The sequence below is a fragment of the Pan paniscus genome, chromosome 2 (genome assembly GCF_029289425.2).
Source record: "Pan paniscus chromosome 2, NHGRI_mPanPan1-v2.0_pri, whole genome shotgun sequence".
Taxonomy (NCBI): Eukaryota; Metazoa; Chordata; class Mammalia; order Primates; family Hominidae; genus Pan; species Pan paniscus.
This window is the reverse complement of record NC_085926.1, coordinates 38,054,171-38,075,413: the sequence shown is the minus strand read 5'-3', so window position 1 is coordinate 38,075,413 and position 21,243 is coordinate 38,054,171. Positions and strand designations below refer to the sequence as shown.

Sequence of the window (21,243 nt, the reverse complement as noted above, 5' to 3'; positions counted from 1 at the left end):
CTGCACCTGGCAGTGAAGAAAACCTGCAAGGCGATGGAGGTTGGGGGTGCATTGGCAGATCGTGCTTCTAGCAGCCCACTGTTTGGGGAGACCCTGAAGGCCACAGCGGCCTTGGCTGGCTCCTGCTGGCCTGCACCAAAGGGAAGGGAAGACACATGAGTACAGGCAGCCCCATGTACTCCCACAGGAAGACTTTACCCACCCCCAGGCCTGTACCTCTGGTCTTGCTCAGCACTGCAGGGCAGGGCAACCCTGAGATCATGTGGGATTGGGGGACTGGCTGCTCTACAGAAATTCCAAGTGGTGCCTGCCCTAGGAGCCAGCATGCAGGGACAGCGCACAGGGGCCCCTTCCTGGGGGTCTTCTCTTGGCACAGCCCTGTAGGGGAACAGTGGGTAGGTGGGAGGGTAGGACATACCCATCAGCATAGTCCAGTAGCTTCGGCAGCCGCTCAGGTTCATCAGGTAGACCTCCCGGACTCGCTGCTGGCTCACAAAGCAGGTCCCAAAGTCCACCCAGCTGGTGGAGAGCTGCAGCTCAGGCACGGCCACCACAGCCCGCAGGGGCACCACCTGTGGGAGACCAGGCAACCTTGTCCATTCTGGGTGGGCTCTGAGCCAGGGCCTCTGGGACACAGAGAACCCTGCTGACCCCAAGTGCTGATGCTCCTGAAGAAAACGGGAAGCTCCCAGAAGTTGGCAGGGGGCCAGCGCCACCTTAAAAGGCCACAGGCTGCTACTGGGAGTCTGCACAGGGAAAGGGCCAGGGTGATGCCATCCATTCCCCCGCTGTCCCTGCCTCCCTAACTCATAAAGCTTCAGTCCCTGCACCCTGGCTGGTTGGGCTCTGCCCTCCTTCACCGCTCCTCCTGTGGTGGCCCCCAAGGCCCAGCCCTCAGCTCCTCTCAGCCGTGGACCATTTGTCTGTGTCCCTTGGCCGCAGGCCCCACCTGTGCCCTCCTCTATCTCCTGGCAGCCCCTGCATCACACTCAGGCACTGCCATGCACCATCCCACAGCCTCAACCCCAGCAGCTGCCCAGGTGCCAGGCTAGGGTGCCTCGGCTCCACTGCTCAGCCTCCTGCCCCCGGCCTCTCTGGAGTCCTCCCCAGGCCACTCCTTCACACTCCTTACTAGCAGCCCCTACTTAGCCTCCACACTACGGCCTGGTGACCTTCTGGTCCATGGTGCTTGCCCTGGTGCTTGAAGCCTGGCAAGCCCCAGGGCTGTCCTTCGCAGCTGCCTCAGGTGCTCTGTCCCACCCATCAGGCCTTTCTTTTGGCCTGGCTGTCAACGTGTTTCCCTTCCTTGATTAAATGGTGTTCAGGCTTCATGTACTTCCTCCCACAGGGAGCCTTCCCTGATTTCCCACACTCTGGCCCCTCACCTGGTTTTGAGCTCATGAGGCAGGTGAGGTTGGATGGCCCTCATCTCTCTGCACACAGGGCCTCTTCTAGGGGAGACTGAGCCCCAGGACAGGGGCAGGGGCTCCTTATTTCTGAGGGCCCTGCTAGGTCTTTCCTCCTCTGGCCCCAGCAGAACACAGCCCAGCCCACTTCCACCCTCCTCCACATGTAGGTGGGCCTGGGGCGTGCCTGAGTGGTCTGGTTGGTGTACTCCAGGAGCAGGTTCTGAGTAAACACCATCTCTCTCTCTCCACTCGCACTCTGCTGAATGTCCACCCCAGGCAGTGTCTGGTCGGCCGGGAGCTTCTGATAGGAGAGCAGCTCCAGGGAGAGTGAGAAGGACACGTTCACCTGAGCAGATGTGGACATGGTGTCAACTCCGGCTGCAGAGGGCAGGTGGCCACTTCCCCACCTGGAGCTCCATCCTCCTTTCCTCCCAGGCCCAGCCTTGCCCAGCCAACAGCCCAGCAGCTCCCCAACCTGGTGCTTTCATTCCACAAGCGCTGCCCAGCACCTACTCTGCCCAGCACCCTGCTAGTCTCAGGGACAAGTCATGTCTGCCCTCAGAGGTCAGAGGCTAGAAGGGAAGGGACATGAGCAAGTTGCCCTTTACAGCTTCAAATGCCCAGGGCTGTGGTTGGGCTCAGAGGCAGAGGAAGGACTTGGTCTGTGTGCTGAGGACAGTGAGGAGCCTCTGACAGGTCACTGACCTGGTGGGGAGGTGGGCTGCAGACCACACGAGTGTGATGATGCCAGACCAGGGGCTGAGGCTGTAACTGAGGCTGGACAGGATGAAGCTTGGACTCCTGGCTCCCAGCACAGGTCCTTGGTACAAGCTTCTCAGAATCAACTGTGAGGCACTTGTTAATAATATAAATTCTTGCGCCTCACCCAGACCTTCACATCTCTGGAGGTGGGGTCTGGGAGCTGCTGCCTTAACAAGCTTTGTCAAGGGTACTAATTTGCTGGGAGCAGTGGCTTACATCTGTAATCCCAGCACTTTGGGAGGCTGAATTGGGAGGATCGCTTGAGCCCAGGAGTTCAAGACCAGCCTGGGCAATATAATGAGACCTTATCTCTGCAAATAATAGCTGGGCATGGTGGCATGCGCCTGTGGTCCCAGCTACTTGGGAGGCCGAGGTGGGAGAATTGCTTGAACCCCCCAGGCAGTCGAGGCTTCAGTGAACCATGATCACACCACTGCACTCCAGCCTAGGTGACACAGCAAGACCCAATCTAAAAAAAAAAGGCCACTGATCTATTGCCAGGCTTAGAAACTGCTGTCCTAAACCAAGATATGGGTGTAGGGATGAAGAAAAGAGAATAGTGTTGGGAGAACTTTAGGAGGGGGCATCTGCAGGGCTTGGTGGCTTGGTCAGAGATGGGTCTAGGACAAGGGGTGCCAGAGCTCTGGGCATGAGCAAGGGGGCTGGGGGTGGTATTTGCTGAGACAAAATGCCACCACAAAAAGGAGGCACAGATGTGGGGCAGGACAAGGTGGGGAGGGGATGGGGAGTTCACTTTGGACAGATTGAGTTTGGCTCTACAGCCTGGGAGATAATTCTGGCCAGGAGCCAGAAACCTGAGCATTGTTAGCGCATGGAGGGTGAGATGCAGCACCATTAATTATGTGATGTCCTTTTTCTGGAACCGTTGGGCTTCCCCAGAGCTGCCAAGGACTTTTAAATGCCTGGTGGCTAACCGCCGTGTCTCCTTGGAAGCTCTGGTGGAATGGAACCTCTGGCTGTGCTCTGGGCCTTCCCCTCCATTTAGCTCGTTGAAGGGAGCAAACGCAAAGTGGGTCAAGGGAGCCATTCTGTCTTCTGCAGATCCGTGTGTGTCCCTGACCTCCATGATGAGGTCCTCGGGGAGTACCAGCATCTAGTACACAGCAGGCCCTCGCTACACAGTGGAGTATACATTGGATAGAAATAATATGGCTGTTCACTGAGGCTCTGGAAATGGATGAGACAACCCAGAAATGTGCAGAGTGAGGCTACGACCTGGCAGAGCTCAAGGGAGCACAGCATAAAGGGAAGCCCTCCAAGAAGAAGAAAGAGGGCCTCTGAAGCAGGAGGGGAAGTAGGAGACAGGGCGGGGCTGTCTCCCCTCAGCCTGCCTCTGCACACCCTGGAAGCCCACTGTGCAGATATGGGTGTGCGCACACTCAGCCTCATTCCAGTTGCCTCAGAGACCAGAGGAAGTTGATGGTTTCCACTGAGGTTCTGACATTCCCAAGACCTTCCCCTACCTAACCAACTCTGAAAATCCAGGATCCAATTGTCACTGAGAATAAGTCAGAAGAGGAAAATTTACGTTAGAACCTGGAGTGTCTTACAATTACGGCAACCCCATGGGCTCACCTGAGCTGGGACACAAACCCTGAGCTTGCACAGGAGGACGGAGTCTGTGTGGGAAGGGGAGGTGCTCACAGGAATGCATCAGCCTCTGCCAGCATCTCAGCAGTGGGGACTAATAGGGAAAGGGAAGTCTGGGGACATTTATGGAACACGTGCACGCATGTATGTGAACACAACGTCTGGTGTGGCCATGCCCATGTCAGCCACTTGTGCAGAGGTGCTGAATGTGGTGTTTCTGGTGGGAGTGCACCCCCGAGTGTTCATGCAGGGTATGGCAGGGTCAGGCATGCAGTTTGCGTCTGGGTACAAGCACATGAGGGTGGCGTGCAGGGGTGCTGTCTGTACACATGCGAGGGTGTGCCATCGCTGCAAGGGCTGCAGACTCCCCCACTGACCAGCATGTTCTCCTGTGCTCGGAGCACCAGCTGCTTGTCCGCCGAGGCTGTCTCCTCCTCACACTCCTGCTTCTGGCCAGGGCCAGGAGCTCTGTGGTCCCGGCTCACCCCATCTTGAGAAACAGAGAAGGGCCTGGAGACCATAAGCCGGAAGTAGTGTGGGATCTCTGTAGTGTTGGTCAGCTTCAGGTGGTGGGTGGTCACCAGCTCACTCAGCACCTGGGCAGCCACAGAGGTAGGAGGCAGGGAATGCATCTTGTCTCTCTCTTCAACCCCATGGCTCTAGGGTAGGGCTGGGGGAGGGGATTTGGACTCAGACTATAAGGCCTGAGTCCCAGAAGGGCACACAGAGACATCTGAGGTCCAGGTAAGCTGGCAGGGCCAGAGGGTGGCAGCACACTCACCCCAGAGCAGGGCTGCTCGGGAATGAGGTCACTGGCCTGGCACTGGAATTCCATACTGCCGCCGTAGTCCAGCTCCACACTTAGCCTGCCCAGCAATAGGCATTGTTGGGGCAAGCCGGGCGCCTGGGGCCTCCTGGCTGCCCCCACTCTGCTCATCCAGCCTCGGGCCAGCCTTTCCCTGGCCTCCTCTGCTGACTTCTCCACCCATGCCTGTCCTTTTGCTCTGAGAACCCTGCCTGGCTCCACCAGTGCCTGGTGAGGGTGCACCCCATGGGGATGGAAGGAGATGGGGCACCCCAGCTGACTCACTGTGCAGGCCTCACGTAGCTATGCAGGTCCAGTTTCAGGGGTCCCACTGCAAAGTCCTGCAGGCGATGCCTCTTCCCTGGAATCTCCCTTTCCACCTACTGAGCCCAAGTCTGATCATAGCAGATCCCTGGGCTGAGTAGGCAGCATGCTACCCAGGAGGGAGCAGTGGCTGCGGCCCCCACCCCAGGCTGGAAGAGCTCACCTTGCTGTCCAAGCTCATGAAACCCAGGGCGTAGCCAGTACACTCCACCTTGTGCAGGATCTCAGGGCTGAGCACCATAGGGGTGAAGGAGATGTAGATGGTGCTGCTGCCCCCAGCAGGGACCACCTGGCATAGACACAGCAGCCTTAGCACTGTCCCATGCCCACTGGCCGGCCAATGCAGACAGCTCCCAGCCCATACCCCAACTCACCACCTGCTTGGGGCTGATACAGTACAGGTGGCCGGAGGGCACCCCCTCATGTGCCTGCAGGATGACTGAGATGAGCTTCTGTGCCACCCTATTGCTGGCACTGGAGCTGCCCTCAACCTGTCACCAAGGAATCACTGAGGTTCACGCAGTCACTGAGGTTCAACTAGCCTACTGGCCACACCTCAGTGGCCAGCCTGCCCCGCCCCTCCACCCCTGCTCACTGATGAGTCAGTTTCATGGCTGAATTCCGATGAACTGGAGGGGCTTGGGGACCAGAGGAGGCAGCCACCCTCAGGGGTATCAGGGCACACAAGCTCATTCCCGGCTTGGTCCCGCAGCGGGAAAGGTGGTCCGTAAAACACCAGCAGCTCCACCAGCCGGTCTTCCTTGTCTTCTGGAACATAGGTCTCCCAATCCAGGCGGATGTCTGGGGCAGATGTGGGGGGCAGGGTGAGGAATAAGGGAGGAGCAGACAACCCCCCCGGGCCCCCTCCTCCTCATACCCCCAGACAGAGATGACCCGTTCTCCCATACCCAGGTGGAGGGGGTGCCTCTCTGCCTCTCTAATGCCACTTCCAGGCAATTCTCATTTAAAATTTTAAAAAGGCTTTACAGGCTTATGCCGTTTGGCTCTATCACCTGAAGTCCTCATGGTCACAAGACCAGGTCTCCATGTCCAGATGCCTGAACGCAGGTGCTCTGCTCTCTCCCACAGCTGCTTCTCCTTCCGGCCTGTTTGTGGGCAGGCTGGGCTCTCTAACCCCCACATGCCCTTCCTTTTCCCCATCTATCCATCAGCCTATGTCAGCTTTCACATCCTTCCCCAGGCAGACTAGTCTTTGGGGGCTGCCATGTCCACCTCTGTCTTGCCAGCATCCTCATATCTCCCTTTGCACCCACCTGGCAACACCTAACCCTGAAAGAACTGAACTGTGCCGTCCCTCTGAGTACCACTGGGGGAAGTCCCCCAGCTGAACAGATTGCCACCCCCATCAATCTGTCCCCAACCTAAGCTGGGGCTCCCCATCGCTCTCTCTCCAGCCTGCACCATGACAATGTCAAGCTGTCCCTGCCCTCCTCTGACACCTCCATCTGCCTTCCCACACCCAGCCGGTAGCCCCACCTCATCTCCCAGAAGCCCCCAAACTGAGAAGTCCCCAAAGTCCTGTCCCAAACCTAGACATCTGCCTGCATTGAACCCATCTTCCCCTCCCCTCCTGCCTTCAGTCCTGCTCACAGCTCTCCTCGGGCCAGCATGGCCAGGGCCCCCTCTTCAGTGTCACCAGCTTCCTCTCCTAACCTTTCCTCAGGCCCAGAGCACTCTTTGCCCCCACATGCTCCCCTGGCCCACATCGGCTTACCCTTCCTCTCAGACTCAGCCTACACCCTGCCTCCCCTCCACAGGTGAGCCTGGCCCCTCAACACGTTCCCCCAGCACTCCCGCCTTCCCTTCAGTTGTATGCCACACACTCCACACACTGCAGCCCAAATCACATCTGTCCCACCCATCAGGAGGGAAGCCCCTCGGCAGAAACCCTGCTGTCCTGTCCCTGCTGTATCCCCAGCAGCTCTCAGGCAGGTCAGGTCCTGCCGGCTGGAGGAATGAGAAAGGGATCCCCTCTTATTGTCTGTTCCTCCACACAGCAACCCTGATGAGAGCAGGGCATCCGTGGGCCCATCCACACTTCCGTAACCACAGGCCCCCGGACACCTGGGTCCCGTTCATGGGCCATCGGCTTCCCTCCCACCTTCCCTCCCAGCCTGGCCCACCACAAGGCACAGCCTGTGGCAAGAACACTGACTTCTCTCATGCATGTCTTACCACAGGGGCTGGAGTTATTCAGGCGAAGGGTTCGGGTAACTGTGTCTCCTCCGGAGACCTGGGTGCCGAACCTGGAGGGGGACAGACTGGACTCAGTACAGCCACAGCCAGTGTACACCTTGCAGGTAGGGAGGAGGGCTGGGACTGGGGGCTCAGGCAGGGGGAAATACCACAGTGGTCTGGCCTCACTCAAGAATTAATGAGACTCGGGGCTGGCACCTTCCCCAGGCGGCATAAGGTGAGCTGGGCTCTGGGGCTGCCCTGTGCCCCGGCAACCCACCCACCTGCCCTGAGCAGACTATGCTGATTCCAGTTCAACTGTGCCAGGGGCCCCAGGGCTGGTGCTGACCTCGGACCACACTGACTACTCGCCACTTCTGCCCCACAAAATCCCTCAGAGATGTCCAGGTGGTGGCCACGTCCCCTGAGGCCACCTTCCCCCAGGGAAATCCTGGCCTGGAACCTTCTTGTAGGTGGCACCAGTGGCCCTAGGCCAGCTGGAGAATAACAAGCCAACGTGGGCAGCCCAGCCCGGAGGCTGGAGGGTTTCAGGGGCTACCAGGGAGCAGAGGCTCAGGCTGAGCATGGAGCACCTGATGGCTGGTTCCTTCTGGGCCTGGTCAGTAGTGTAGGAGGTGGTCCTCAGGGAGCTGATGGGGCAGCCCACTGCTGCCATGTGCACTGGGATGACTTCCGGCAGCAGGTCTCCCACCTGCAAACACACCCCAGCCCTTTGTCACTCCTGTCACCGGTTGCCACTACATCCCCTCTGGGCAGGGCCTCCACTTGTCCAGCCAGCCCACTTGTCCAGGGGCCCCACAGTTTGGTCCCAGCCTCACTGTGTACCACTCTGTCTTCTCTCCCAGTTCCCGCCATCTCCACTCTCCCTCCCAGCCAGGCAGCCTGCACAAAGCTCCCAGCCTGAGGACTTTTTTTTTTTTTTTTTTTTTAGTAGACACGGGGTCTTACTATGTTGCTTAGGCTGGTCTCAAACTACTGGCCTCAAGCAATCTTCCTGCCTCAGCCTCCTAAAGTGTTGGATCTACAAGTGTGAGCCACTGCACCTGGCAAGCCTGAGGCTCTTCGGCCTCTGGTAGTCCCTTTGATCAAATTTCTGTCTTTTAAATGAAAAGAACTTTATTACTTTTCTCTGCTAATCAAAAGTAATCTTATTTTTAGAAAATATAAGAGTGTGATAATCACCTCCAATCCTACCTCTGCGGCATGACTTACTGTTAGCATTTCAGTGTACAAGTGTCTACACTTCTTTCGTGAAGACCCAGATATAAATGGGGAGCATGCTGCACATGCCTTTAATAATCTTTTCTTTTAACAATATAGGATTATTATTATTATTATTATTGTTGAGACAGAGTCTTGCTCCATCGCTCAGGCTGGAGTGCAGTGGCATGATCTCGGCTGACTGCAACCTCTAACTCCTGGGCACAAGTGATCCTCCCACCTCAGCCTCCTGAATAGCTGGGACCAGAGACATATGCCATCACGCCCAGCTAATTTTTGTATTTTTTGTAGAGAAGGGGTTTTGCCATGTTGCCCAGGCTGCTCTCAAACTCCTGAGCTCAAGACATCCACCCACCTCAGCCTCCCAAAGTGCTGGGATTACAGGCATGAACCACTGCACCCAGCGAACAATATAGGATTAATTTTTACTAATAAAGAGTTTACAGCATCATATAACAGGCTGTGCAGAATTCCCTTAGGGATGTGGCCCAATGTCTGTATCCACTCCTCTACTGACAGACGTGGAGAAGGGGGCTCAAAGCACCCTTTCCCCTGTATCTTCACCAACAACTTTTAAACCTTGCTAATGTGTCAAAACCAGTATTTTGTGGCTCTTTTATTTTGCATTTCTTTAATTATCAGTGGTGGTGACAGATTTTAATATGTTTATTGGCCGTCTGTATTTGTCTTTCTTGGAGTTGTTTATTCAAACCTTGCCCACTTGGGATACTTTTCCCCAGCTTCCTGTTACTTAAGATCCCTTTTTATATTAACATGATCAATTCTTTGTCATACAGAACACACACAATTTAAAGCAAATATCTACTACAATTAATCTGTTCAGTTTACTAAATAGTTCATGAAAATCTTCTATTTAACAACTTAACGGTAGGATAACGTATGCAGGTTTCATCCCTCCAGACTAAACTCGGGGTGCCTTGCTGGTTACCTTATTCATCCCTGTATCCTCCACACTACAGCGGCCCACACAGGAACCCACACACAGTAGATACTCCATTTATGCTGAGTGCTGGAGCAATTAAATGGACCCCTGGGTGAGCCCCACCGAGGGCGGGGCAAGGACGTGGCTCTGGGAGGCTGCTACTGTCCCTCCACTCCACACTCCCTACTCCAGGTCTTGGGTCCTGGCCCAAGCAGCAGCCTACTGTCTCCTCTTCCCTCCTCGATATGGCCCCAGCCCTGCACCTCCTGGGAAAAGGTGTGGAAAGTTCTACTGCTTATGAGGACCCCTCCTGCCTGAAATGCCTCAGCCAGAACCCCAGAGGCTGCCTCAGACACGAATGCCCATCCCAAGCTCGGTGGGCATCGCGTTTCAACCTGGTGAGGTTTGAGAGTCTGAGGGCCAGGTGTTGGAGGGGAGAGAGGCTGAAGGCGAGGGCTGGGCAGACTCTCCACCCCCCAGGCCACTGGCCTCTTGTGTGCCCTTACCGTGCAGATGAGGTTGTCCCAGTACTCGCCCCACATGTTGGCACAGCCTGTGATGTCAATGCACAGCTGCTGGTAGGGCCCCAGCATGCCCTGGGAAAAGTGAGGGAAGAAAGCAGCTCCTTTCCCGTGGGATAGCATGCTCTCCATAAAATCTGGGAAAGAACCGCAACTGTGGGGGATTCACAGGCCTGGGGTTGGGAGTGAGGTCCAAACCCTCGGGTGTGAGCAAAGCACTGTCCCCGATAAGCCACCCTCCAGCCTCTCCTTGGTCAGGCTACATGTGCCCTCCTCCTGGGAGCCTGGAATCCAGAGGCAAGCTACTCAGGGTCCTGCGTGGTCAGCCTCTCTACTCCCTGGGAGGCTGGGTCCCCATGGGAGCCCTCCCTCATGAGCCACTCCCATCCCAAATGGAGTCCAGGCCCTGTGCATGAGCCTGTGCCCTAGAAGGGAAGTGGCCTCAACAGGAAGAGGCATTGTCAGGTGGAGCGCCTTGGCCATCTGAGAGCAGTCTCTGGTCCTGGTCCCGCTCCCCGGCAGCTGCCAGCCCACATCCACAGAAGGCCGTGGCTCTGGCCGTGGCCTGGGCCCCGAAGCCCCACCCTGGTGGCGCTTACCCAGCTGCTCTCGCTTGGCCAGGTGCTCTTGCATCCGCACTGTCTTTAGCAGGACAGGAGGCATGTCGGGACTTTACAAGTGGAGACACAGAAATAGTATCAAGTCAGACAAGCCTGTCCCAAGACCCGAGCCAGGTTCTAGAGCAACCAGCATTCTACCAGGTGCCCAGCAGAGGAAGGTGGCCCTGCCTGCTCTTCCCAGGGGAGAGCTGGTCAGTTCTTTCCTTTACCTCCTTCTCTGGTCTTTGCTCCCACTGTACCCCTACCATTCAAACATCCCCAGCTGTGGGCCACCCACCGGCTGCAGGGATTACTTCCCCAGAAACCCAGGCGGGCTCTGAAGCAGGACTCCCTGCCCACAGGCTCTGTGCCATGGTTACTCCTGGACACAAACCCAGCCCAGACTCCCCATCTCTAGCCCAGAATTCTGCAACAGGCCCATTTCCAGTTTTTCCTGCTGACATCTGTCCAGCATTGGGTACACACTAGCTTTCCACAATAGAAAGTTAATGCCTTATAAACTGTTCACGGGTCGCCTTCCACCCATAGCCGTGGTTTCTAAGTTGGGCCCTCTTGCTTCACTAGATTAGGTGGTGAGGTGTCCACACAGTGGAGATTCCAGAAAAAAAAGTCCTAAATTATAATGTTTGATTTCAAGTTAGAGATTTGCAAAATTCCTGAATATTTAACAATCAGTTCTCCTGAACCAGTGCTAGCTGGTTCTGGCACACCTATGTGTATGTGTGTATGTGGGTGTGTGTGTATATGAGCATGTATGTATGTGCATATGTATGTATATGTATATATGTGTGTGCATGTGTGTATATGTGTATACATGTGTATGTGTGTATATTTGTGTCTATGCATGTGTATGTATATGTGTATATGCATGTATGTGTGTATGCATGTGTATATGTATGTGTGTATGCATGTGTGTGTATATGTACGTGTGTCTCTGTGTGTGTGTGTCTGTGTATGTGTAAGCAGCACTCTAGATCTTGCCTCTGTCCTTACACATAGTAGCTTTGCTGATCACTGTCTGATCTATGGGGCACCCCATCTCACTCTCCACATGTCAGCCCAGGCACGCTATCAGTGGTCCCTGAAGACTCCCTGCTCCTGAACTATTCCTCCCACCCTTTGGCCTGCACAGTTCCTTCTGTCTACAGTAACCTCTCCCTCACTACACGCCCATTTGCCTGGTCCATCAGAAGCCTCCACTCCAGCAGGCCAGGCTGAGGAGAAGGGGCCGCAATCCCAGCCTCTCCCACACGCCCACTCAGGGCCCGGGAGGTGGACAGCAGGAGCCATTTCCTCTCTGCCCGTCCCCATGTCTACCTGTAAAAACACACACCCCCATCTCTCACACCGACCAGCCACTGGCCACCTAAGCCACACAGAGGCTCAACAGGGTACACCCCATCCAGCTTCATCTGCCCTGGGAAGTGAAAGAAGCAAGACTTACAGGCTGGTCTTTTTGCTCAGGCTGTTTTGGGGGCTCCCGAAGTACTCAAACTTGAGGGAGAAAGGGGTCCGTATTGGGGAGCGATTGGTGAGAATGAGCTGGCGAGTCACACGGGTCCTCAGTGGCACCGCTGAGCCAAAGTCCAGGCGGAGCTCCTTTGGGCGGCCTGGCCACTGCTCTGTGCTGAAAACACTGTCCTGTGCCCATTGGTACTATGTAACACACCACCCTTGGCCCTGCCCAGAGAGCCATCTTGGGTGGGCATGCAGAAGCTGCCCAGACACCAGGCTTCATCCTCAGACTCCTGTTTCATTGAGCTGCCAACCACAGCCCCACCTTTCCTGCCCACCCACGATGCTGAGAGAGGCCTCAAACTCTGCACAAACCGTCCCTGGCCAGCGGCATGCTGGCATGGCTCCCAGTTGCTGGGCCTCATGTGGGCAAGCCCAGGGTACTACAGCCCTGTCCCCTGCCATCTCCTGCCTGCCGGGGCACCACGCCTCCAAGTGTGTGTGGGGAGACCACACAGAGGGCAGGGACGGGGTAAAGGGAGCTGTCCCCACAGGAGTGGTGAGTGGCCGCAATAACACTGTGGCATTTTCCTGGCTGCAGGAATCAGATGGGCGCAGACTGATACCACAGTGCCGTGCTGGTCCTGGGCGCGGCTGCCTCATTCCTCAGTCCACTGCCACCCCCAGACCACCAACCCTGGGCTCACCTGCAATCAGAACTCTCCTCAGAGATGGTGATGGCCACTTGCAGTGCCTGCGGCTTCCCAGAAATGCCTAGAACCAGTGGCTTCTTCATGCCTGACACATGACAAGGGAGGGCCAGATGGGTCAGCTCTTCCTATAAGAAAGCCCATCCAGGGGTCAGACCAGGCCTGGGGCCTCTGAAGATGAGCCCAGATGGTCTTCCGCAGCACAGGGGATTGCTGTGGAGGGTTCAACACGAAGGCCTTGACCTCTGGCCAGGCTCAACTCCAGTCCCTCCAGTGAGCCCAGCCAGTCGACCCGCCCTCGGCCCCAGGAAGCCTGGCCCTTTCCTCAGGGCTTATGGCTGTCTTAGTCTGCCCCCAAATATCTGGGCATGCCCACGTGAAGGGAGACCCCTCAGAGAGGGCCTCTGGAGAAGCTGCGCACTTCCTCTGATGAAGCTGCTACCCTAGAAATCAAACCCTCCCTGAGCAAGATCTGTTCCACACCTGGGCCTGCCTGTCTGTCGTCCCAGAGCTCAGGCCGGCCATCCCCATATTTGCCAGGGGGAGCTGAGACCTGAGTCTGCAAGTCTCTGCAAGGAGGAAGTTTCTTTTTCCACAAGAACCACAAAGGGAGAGCTAGGAACGGCCCTATGACTGAGCATATTCCACCCTGGTGGCCTCCAGCAGGAAACCTAGGTACCAGTTAGCCTCCCTGAGTAGTACCTGGCACAGTGCCTGCTGTGAGCAACAGCTCTGCTCTGGATCTCTGGGCAAATCAGAAAGCTGGGCCCACCTGCGGCCACAGAGAATGGCCTGGGGAGGGCAAAAACTCATGCCAAAGGCCAGGCATGGCCAGTGGGTCTCAGGGCACATCCAGGCCTACTCCAGGCTCTCTGACCATGTGTCCCTAGGGAGCAGACCCAGCAGGAATGGGGACCCCAGACCCAAATGCAAGAAATCTCTTCCCCACCCACAAGAACCAGCAATGTGGCCTAAGCTAGGGCCTCCCTGGTGGCACAGGTGCATATGGTTGGCAGGGTGCCTTCCCGGTCACTCAGGCCCTACATTGCCTTACTCACCTGGGTATGAGCAGTCAACTCCAACTTGAGCTGGCACTCCTCGCTTGGGCCCAGCAGGCCATGTTTGGGGGAGACTGTCACCATGCAGAAATCTGCTTGGTGCCCGAGGAGCTGGCAGACACATGAGTGAGCCTGTTGTCACTTACTGGGCTCCCAGAATGGACCAGTATCCAGAGAGTGCTCAGCACTGCTGCATGCAATGCTGGAGACTGGCAGACTGGGGCCCACAGCAAAACCGACAGGGCTGGGTGCTCACTTCTGGGGATAAACCACGGGTCCCTTCTCCTCTCCTCCCCAACCCTGGATGGACTTTACCACTTGTTGGGAGGTTATCTGGACTAAAGAAACTGCCCTTGAAGGCCCCGAGGGATGGGGAGCAGAGGGCAGATGCTTCTGGTGCACATGGATGTGGCCTTATGGCCCACGACACTCAGAGCTCCCCAGTCAGCCACGGGCAGGAACAGCACCACAACTGGGCTCCAACAGCTACCTGGGCCAGTCATGGGCTATGTTGGCTGGGAGGCTCTAGCTATGTTCACCAGAAACTCCTTCTTGGTCAGGGAGCTGGAATTCCCTAGAGGCAGGGCAAGAAAAAGCTGGACCAGCTACGCTGCTCCTTTGAGGAGCTTTCTTGTACACTATGAGCAAGGGACAGGCTGTGGGAGGGAGGCTGAGTATCTCTGTTCTGTGAGGATATTTGGGGGACAATGCCCCCCTCTACGTGGGCCTCTGTGGCTGAGGGCTGCAGACTGCTGCCTGATGCTGTGGGCTCACTCACCTTGCCCCAGTGGAACTGGGTAGGCAGGAGCGTGCCATTGATAAGTGTGATGGTTGTCTTCGCGGGCACACCCAGGTAGAGATTTCTAACCTCCACCTGGCTGCTCTGTAGGTACACATGGGGCTTCTGTACCTCAGCATACACAGGAAGGTAGCTGGAACACAAGGAAACAAAAGGCATACTGATCAGAAAAGAAGAAGTAAAGCTGTCTCTATTTCTAGATGACATGCAGTCTATGTAGAAAATCCCAAGGTATCTATATTTTTAGAAACTCTAGAATTAATGAGTGGGTTCAGCAAAGTTTCAGGATATAAGATCAATATACAAAAATGAATCACATTTTTATATACTAACAACAAACATGTGGAAATCGAAATTTAAAATATAGTACCATTTATAATTGCTCAAAAAGTAGAAATCTCGGGTGTAAGAGAAATTGTTGCAAGAACACTCTGGGCTTATTTCAAAGTGGCTTATTTCACTTTTCCTCTGGGCATATTTCAGAATGGTTACTTCCCCTCCCCATCCCACCCTGGCTAAACAAGAGAGAATTTTTTTTCCAGTTTTCACCATGAGAACCTACTGAGCCCCCAGGATTTTTAAACTCTTAAGCTAGCCTACACTTAGCCACCAGGAATTTGTTAAAACTACCATTTAAGTGTTCTTCTGCTTCAGGTAAACTGATCTGTATTCTCAGTATTTGCCTATATCTCCAGCTTTTGGGGTGGCCACTTGTCCTGCAACCTCAACTCTCTGATAGATCTAAGAAAAATCATTGTTTCAGTTTGTTCAGTCTTTCCTTGTTGTGAGAGCAGGAGCTTGATGGGCAAGCTCTTTACATGTCTGAACGGCTGAAGGTATTTTGTAGGTATGATTAATGTTCATAATCAGTTAAGTTTAAGTAAAGGAGATTATCCTAGATAATCTAGATGGGCCTAATTCAATTAGTTGAAAGGTCTTTTTTTTTTTTTTTTTTTTTTTGAGATAGAGTCTCCCTCTGTCACCCAGGCTGGGGTGCAGTGGTGCGATCTTGGCTCACTGCAACCTCTGCCTCCCGGGTTCAAGAAATTCTACTGCCTCAGACTCCCGAGTAGCTGGGACTACAGGCATGTGCCACCATGCCAGGCAAGTTTTTGTATTTTTAGTAGAGATGAGGTTTCAGTGTATTGGCCAGGTTGGTCTCAAACTCCTGACCTCAGGTGATCCTCCCACCTTGGCCTCCCAAAGTGCTGGGATTACAAAGGTGAGCTACCATGCCTGGCCACTAAAAGGTCTTAAAAGCAGAAATGGGGTTACCCAGACAAAGAAATTCCATGTGTTTATAACAGCTTCATCTTGTCCCCAAAAATGCCAGCATGCCCTTCCTGAAAACCTGCCCTACAGATTTTAGGCTTGCCTAGCTAGTCCCTATAGTTGTGTAAGCTGATTCTTTGTAATAAATGTCTTAATAGGTTATTAAGAAATAAATATTAAGCCTTGACTGATATAACCATATCAAGGTAAATTCATATGTAAATACAAAAGACAGAATAAATGTATTTTTGCTTACTTTTCTATCTGATTTAAAGGGCAACTATATAAACCAATAACTGTAAAACTTTCTTGATAAACCTATAATGTTTAAATACGTAATTTGTATGACAATAATAGTACAAAGGAAGGGGAGAGAATAGAGCTGAGCTATATTACAGTAACATTTCAGACTATTGAAATTAAGTTGGTGTTAATCTAAACCAGACTGTTTTGAAATTAAGATATACTATAAAGCCCTGGACAACCAGTAAGAAAATAACTTTTTAAAAAGTAAAAGAAACATGGAAATTAAAATGGCATACTAGAAACTACCTATCTAACAAAGAAGAAGGCAATAATGGAGGAATGCAGGAAACACAAAGAATGCAGGAAACACAAAATACATACAGAAAACAAATAGCAAAATGGGAGATGTAAGTTCTACTTTATCAGTATTTACATTAAATATAAAGGGATTAAACAATCCAATCAAAAGGCAGAGATTAGCAAAATGGATTTTTAAAAAATGATCCAAGTATATGCTGTTTACAAGAGACACTTTAGATTCAAAGACACAAATAGTTTCAAAGAAAAAGGATGGAAAAATATATATCATGCAAACAGTACCCAAAAGAGAGCTCCAGGAGATATATGAATGTTAGATAAAATAGGCTATAAGACAAAAATGGTTATTAGAGACAAGGAAGGATATTTTATAATTATAAAAAGATCAATTAGAAAGATATAACAATTATAAACATGTATGTATCTAACAACAGCACCACAAAATACATGAAGCAAAAACTGACAGAATTGAAGGAGAGATCAGCAATTCAACATTAATGGTTGGAGACTTCAACAGCCCATTTTTAATAATGGAAAAACAACTAACCGGAAGATAAACATTGAAATAGAAGATTTAAACAGCACTATAAACCAAACAGAACTAACAGGCAACACTCTACACAATAACAGCAGAATACATTATTTTTCTCAAGTGCACAAGGAATATTCTCCAGAATAGCCCATAAAACAAGTCTGAATAAGTTTTAAAGGACTATAATTATATAAAGTGGGTTCTCCAACAACAATAGAATCAAATTAGAAATCAACAACAGAAAGAAATTTGTGAAACAAAATATGTGCAAATTAAATAACACATTCATAAACAAGTCAAATAAGAAACCACAAGAAAAATTAGAAAATACTTTTATATCAATGAAAATGAAAACATGATATATGAAAAGTTATAGGATGCAACTAAGGCAGTGGTTAGAGGAAAATTTATATTTGTAAATACAATTTTCTTTAAACAAACAAACAAAAAAGAAAGATTGCAAATCAAAAACCTCAGCTTTTACCTTAAGAAACTAGAGAGAGAAGAGCAAACTAAACCCAAAGCAAGTGGAAGGACAGAAATAATAAAGACTAGAAAGCAGAGATAAATGAAATAGAAAATAGAAAAACATTACAGAAAATCAACAAAAGCAAAAGCTGGTTCTTTGAAAATATCAACAACATTGATAAACCTTTAGCTAGACTGACCAAGAAAAATTTGCTGAAGACTCAAATTAGAGAAATCAGGAATGAAAGTGGGGACATCACTACTGATCATACAGATATAAAAATAATTATCAGAGAATACCACTAACAACCATGTACCAACAAATTACATAACAGATAAAATGGAGAAATTCCTAAATTCCTACAGTGATGCAAACTACCAAAACTGAGTAAAAAAAAAAAAAAAACCAACATCTTTTTTTTGGGGGGTGGGGTGGGGCATACAGAGTCTTGCTCTGTTGCCCAGGCTGGAGTGCAGTGGCACAATCTCGGCTCACTGCAGCATCTGCCTCCCAGGTTCAAGCTATTCTCATGCCTCAGCCTCCCGAGTGGCTGGGATTACAGGTGTGCACCACCACACCCAGCTAATTTTTGTATTTTTAGTAGAAATGGGGTTTCACCATGTTGGCTAGCCTGGTCTCCAACTCCTGACCTTAGGTGATCCGCCCACCTCAGCTTCCCAAAGTGCTGGGATTACAGGCATGAGCCACTGTGCCTGGCCAAGAAAAAAGTCTAAATTGACCTATATAAGAAATTCAGTTACAAACATATCTCATGTTATTATGCTCTGTTTTATTGCACTTCACAGATACTGTGATTTTTACAAATCGAAGATTTGTGACAACACTGCATTGAGCAAGCCTATCAATGTCATTTTTCCAATTGCATGTCCTCATTTCATGTCTCTGTGTCATGTCTTGCAAACTTTTTTGTTATAGCTGTTATGGTAACCTGTGATTAGTGATCTTTGATGTTACTACTGTAATTGTTTTGGGGTGCCATAAACAGCAATCATATACGATAATGGGCTCAACTGGTAAATGCTGTGTGCGTTTTGACTGCTCTACTTACTGGTCATTCCCGTCTCTCTCCCTCTCCTCAGGCCTCCCTATTCCTTGAGACACAACTATATTGAAATTAGACCAACTGATAACCCTACAATAGCCTCTAAGTCTTCAAGTGAAAAGAAGAGTCGTACGTATCTCACTTTAAATCAAAATGATTAAGCTAAAAAATGATTAAGCTTAGTGAGGAAGGCACATTCAAAGCTGACACAGGCAGAAAGCTAGCTTTGTGCCAAACAGACAAATTGTGAATGCAAAGAAATGTAATATCTAGCAAATGCCCTATTTGTGAAAATTTTGAAGTAAAAGATAATAAAGCAAATAAAATGTTATGCAAACAAGGAAAAGAAAATAGGAGAAAGAAATAATGTGATCAGGTTAACTGATAAAACAGAGGAGAACAAAACTGCTGCTTGAAATCCCTGCACAGGTTACGTGCAATGCAATACTTAATGATGGAATGAGGGCATCAAAGGGCAGGGGAGCTGAGCAAAGCACTGCTGAAGATCCATTGGCTTAGCCAGGTCAGGGCTCCAGCCCCAGAGCTCAGAGCAACACATGGAAGCGTGGGCTGCCCCAGGCACAGAAGTCAAATATCACATGATCTCACTCAAGTGGGTGCTAAAAACATGTACATATGGACATAGAGATTGGAATGATAGACAACGGAGACTCGGAAGGGTGAGGGCATAGGAGGGAAATGGGTGATGAGAGATTAGTTCATGAGTACAATGTATGCTATTTGGGTGATGGATACCCTAAAGCCCTGACTTGACCACTATATAATCTACGCACGTAACACAATTGCACATGTACCCCATAAATGTGTACAAATAATAAAAATTAAAATTGAAAATTAAGAAAAAGACTGGGCTGCCACAGTATTTGCCCCCACTGAAGACTGTGGGTATCATGCTGGAGAGAGGCCAGGGCAGAGCCTGCAGTAACACTGGACCTCTCAACTGTCATGAGGAAGAAACAACCAGAAAGATGCTATTCCTTCATTCTTATTTATGAATGAAGGCACGAATTGATTTGTGTAGCTGCCCAGTGTGGGTTTTCTCCACTGTTTGTTTAGGGCTGTTTTCCCCAAAGGTCCCTTTCTCTGATGGATTCAGGCTAGCTGTGTGCTCTGAGGGTGGTGACTCACATGTACTTCACCCCTTAGAATAGGGGTGCCCTCCACATCTACCCCCTTTTACTCAGAAGAAACTTACACCACCAGCTCCTTATGCAAATCAACTTCCTCCTCCATTCAAAAACAGGACTGGACAGGCAAAGATTACTAGAAGCAGAAGAAAACTCAAAAAGTAAAGAAGAACTCCAACATCTGGGAAAACAGAAATTCGTTTTCTTGGGGGAATCTGAGAGGCTGTTGCATTGATAAGACTATAACAGATTACTATAGAAAAGGAAAGACGCAGGAACAACAAAGCTTGAAATTTCAAAACATGATTGCCTCTTCTGGAGACAGATCCTCCCTGTCACCCAGCAGGGGAAAGGGCGGGTACATGACCCACACAAGAGCAAGAGCAATCAGGGCCTATCTCTGCAAAGAGCCAGATTCGCTCTCAGAGGTTGTTAAGGTGGGAGTGTGTGAGCCTGGAGCTCTAAGTGGCCCCTCCCCAAGGCAGAGTGCAAAGGGCCCTTGTCAATAGGGGAGAGAAGGGCCCACAAAAAAAGAGCAGCAGATGGGTTGGGGCTGGGATGGAGGTAGAGAAGGGGGAAAGAGGGTAGAGAAAGAGAGGAAGCAGAAGACCAGACAAAGGGAAAAGTGTTGGGCCCTTGGATTCAGCAAGGTGGGAATGCCCAGTTACATGAGCCAATGCTTCCTCTTTTTTGCCTAAGTTGGTAATGTCTGTGTTTCCATCACCTGCTACTGTAAACATTCTGATAATACAAGGTCCTTTCAGGAGAAAGAAGAGAGACAGAAAAGGAAAGGAAATAAGCAAAGACTTAATAGAAAGCCCTTCCCCTGAGCTGCAGGCCGACTTAGCCTTCACATCTAATGCCCGCAAATTGCCCTGAAGGACCAATGCAAAGACTCATACCTAGACCTGTATTTGTTATCACAGGAGGGGACATTTGAACAACTGTCAGATGGTCAAGTATACAAAGTCCAATAACATTTGTCATGGTGAGAGTGTGGGGTAATGGCTAGTCTCACACACTGTAGGCAGAAGTATAAAATGACACAGTCTTTTTGGAGCATAATTCAAGAGCATCCATAGAGATTTAAATGAGCATTTAAATGTTTTTACAATGAAACACCAAATATATGCAAAAATGAGTATAAAACATATATACAGTTTAAACATATATATAGTTTAACGAATAATAAAACAACATGTGGAGGTAGTTGTGTACTACCTCCACACAACTTTAGAAACAAAACGTTATCACCATCCAGCTTAAGAAAATGAATATATATATATATATATTCATTCACTGCAACCTCTGCCTCCAGGATTCAAGTGATTCTTCTGCCTCAGCCTCCTAAGTAGCTGGGACTACAGGCGAGCACCACCACACCCGGCTAATTTTTGTATTTTTAGTAAAGACGGGGTTTCACCATATTGGCCAGGCTGATCTCGAACTCCTGACCTCATGATTTGCCTGCCTCGGCCTCCCAAAGTGCTGGGATTACAGGCGTGAGCCACCATGCCCAGCAGGAAAATGAATATTTTATTTGAAAATAATTTGGGAAGGAGTGGGGAGAAGGAGATAGGGGATATGGATGAAACAGTACTTGCAGTGAGTTGACAATTATTGAAGGGAGGAAAGAGTATGTGGGGGTTTATTATACTATTCTTTCTGTTTTTATATATGTGAGAAGTTTTCCACTAGAAAGAAAGAGAAGGAGGGAAGTGGGGGAGTGGAGGGAGAATG

At 50.9% G+C, this 21,243-nt stretch overlaps 1 protein-coding gene across 5 annotated transcripts in view; it reads right to left on the bottom strand.

Moving 5' to 3' along the window:
- Nucleotides 1-21,243, bottom strand: part of DLEC1 (DLEC1 cilia and flagella associated protein) — an 83,041-nt gene that overhangs the window by 533 nt on the left and 61,265 nt on the right. For 2 of the 5 annotated variants that reach the window (XM_003826103.8, XM_055109657.2), the window contains 16 exons: nt 14,435-14,588; nt 13,657-13,767; nt 12,596-12,726; nt 11,878-12,060; nt 10,413-10,483; nt 9,799-9,950; nt 7,701-7,819; nt 7,108-7,178; nt 5,507-5,712; nt 5,286-5,402; nt 5,075-5,200; nt 4,873-4,967; nt 4,564-4,648; nt 4,160-4,378; nt 1,594-1,755; nt 419-572 (listed from right to left, as the gene is read on the bottom strand). In XM_003826103.8, coding sequence (XP_003826151.3) covers nt 419-572; nt 1,594-1,755; nt 4,160-4,378; nt 4,564-4,648; nt 4,873-4,967; nt 5,075-5,200; nt 5,286-5,402; nt 5,507-5,712; nt 7,108-7,178; nt 7,701-7,819; nt 9,799-9,950; nt 10,413-10,483; nt 11,878-12,060; nt 12,596-12,726; nt 13,657-13,767; nt 14,435-14,588 — 2,156 coding nt within the window. Of the gene's footprint in view, nt 1-6; nt 131-418; nt 573-1,593; nt 1,756-4,159; nt 4,379-4,563; nt 4,649-4,872; nt 4,968-5,074; nt 5,201-5,285; nt 5,403-5,506; nt 5,713-7,107; nt 7,179-7,700; nt 7,820-9,798; nt 9,951-10,412; nt 10,484-11,877; nt 12,070-12,595; nt 12,727-13,656; nt 13,768-14,434; nt 14,589-21,243 lie in introns of all 5 variants that reach the window. The other 3 variants (XM_063602263.1, XM_008951555.5, XM_003826102.6) reach the window with 3 other exon arrangements.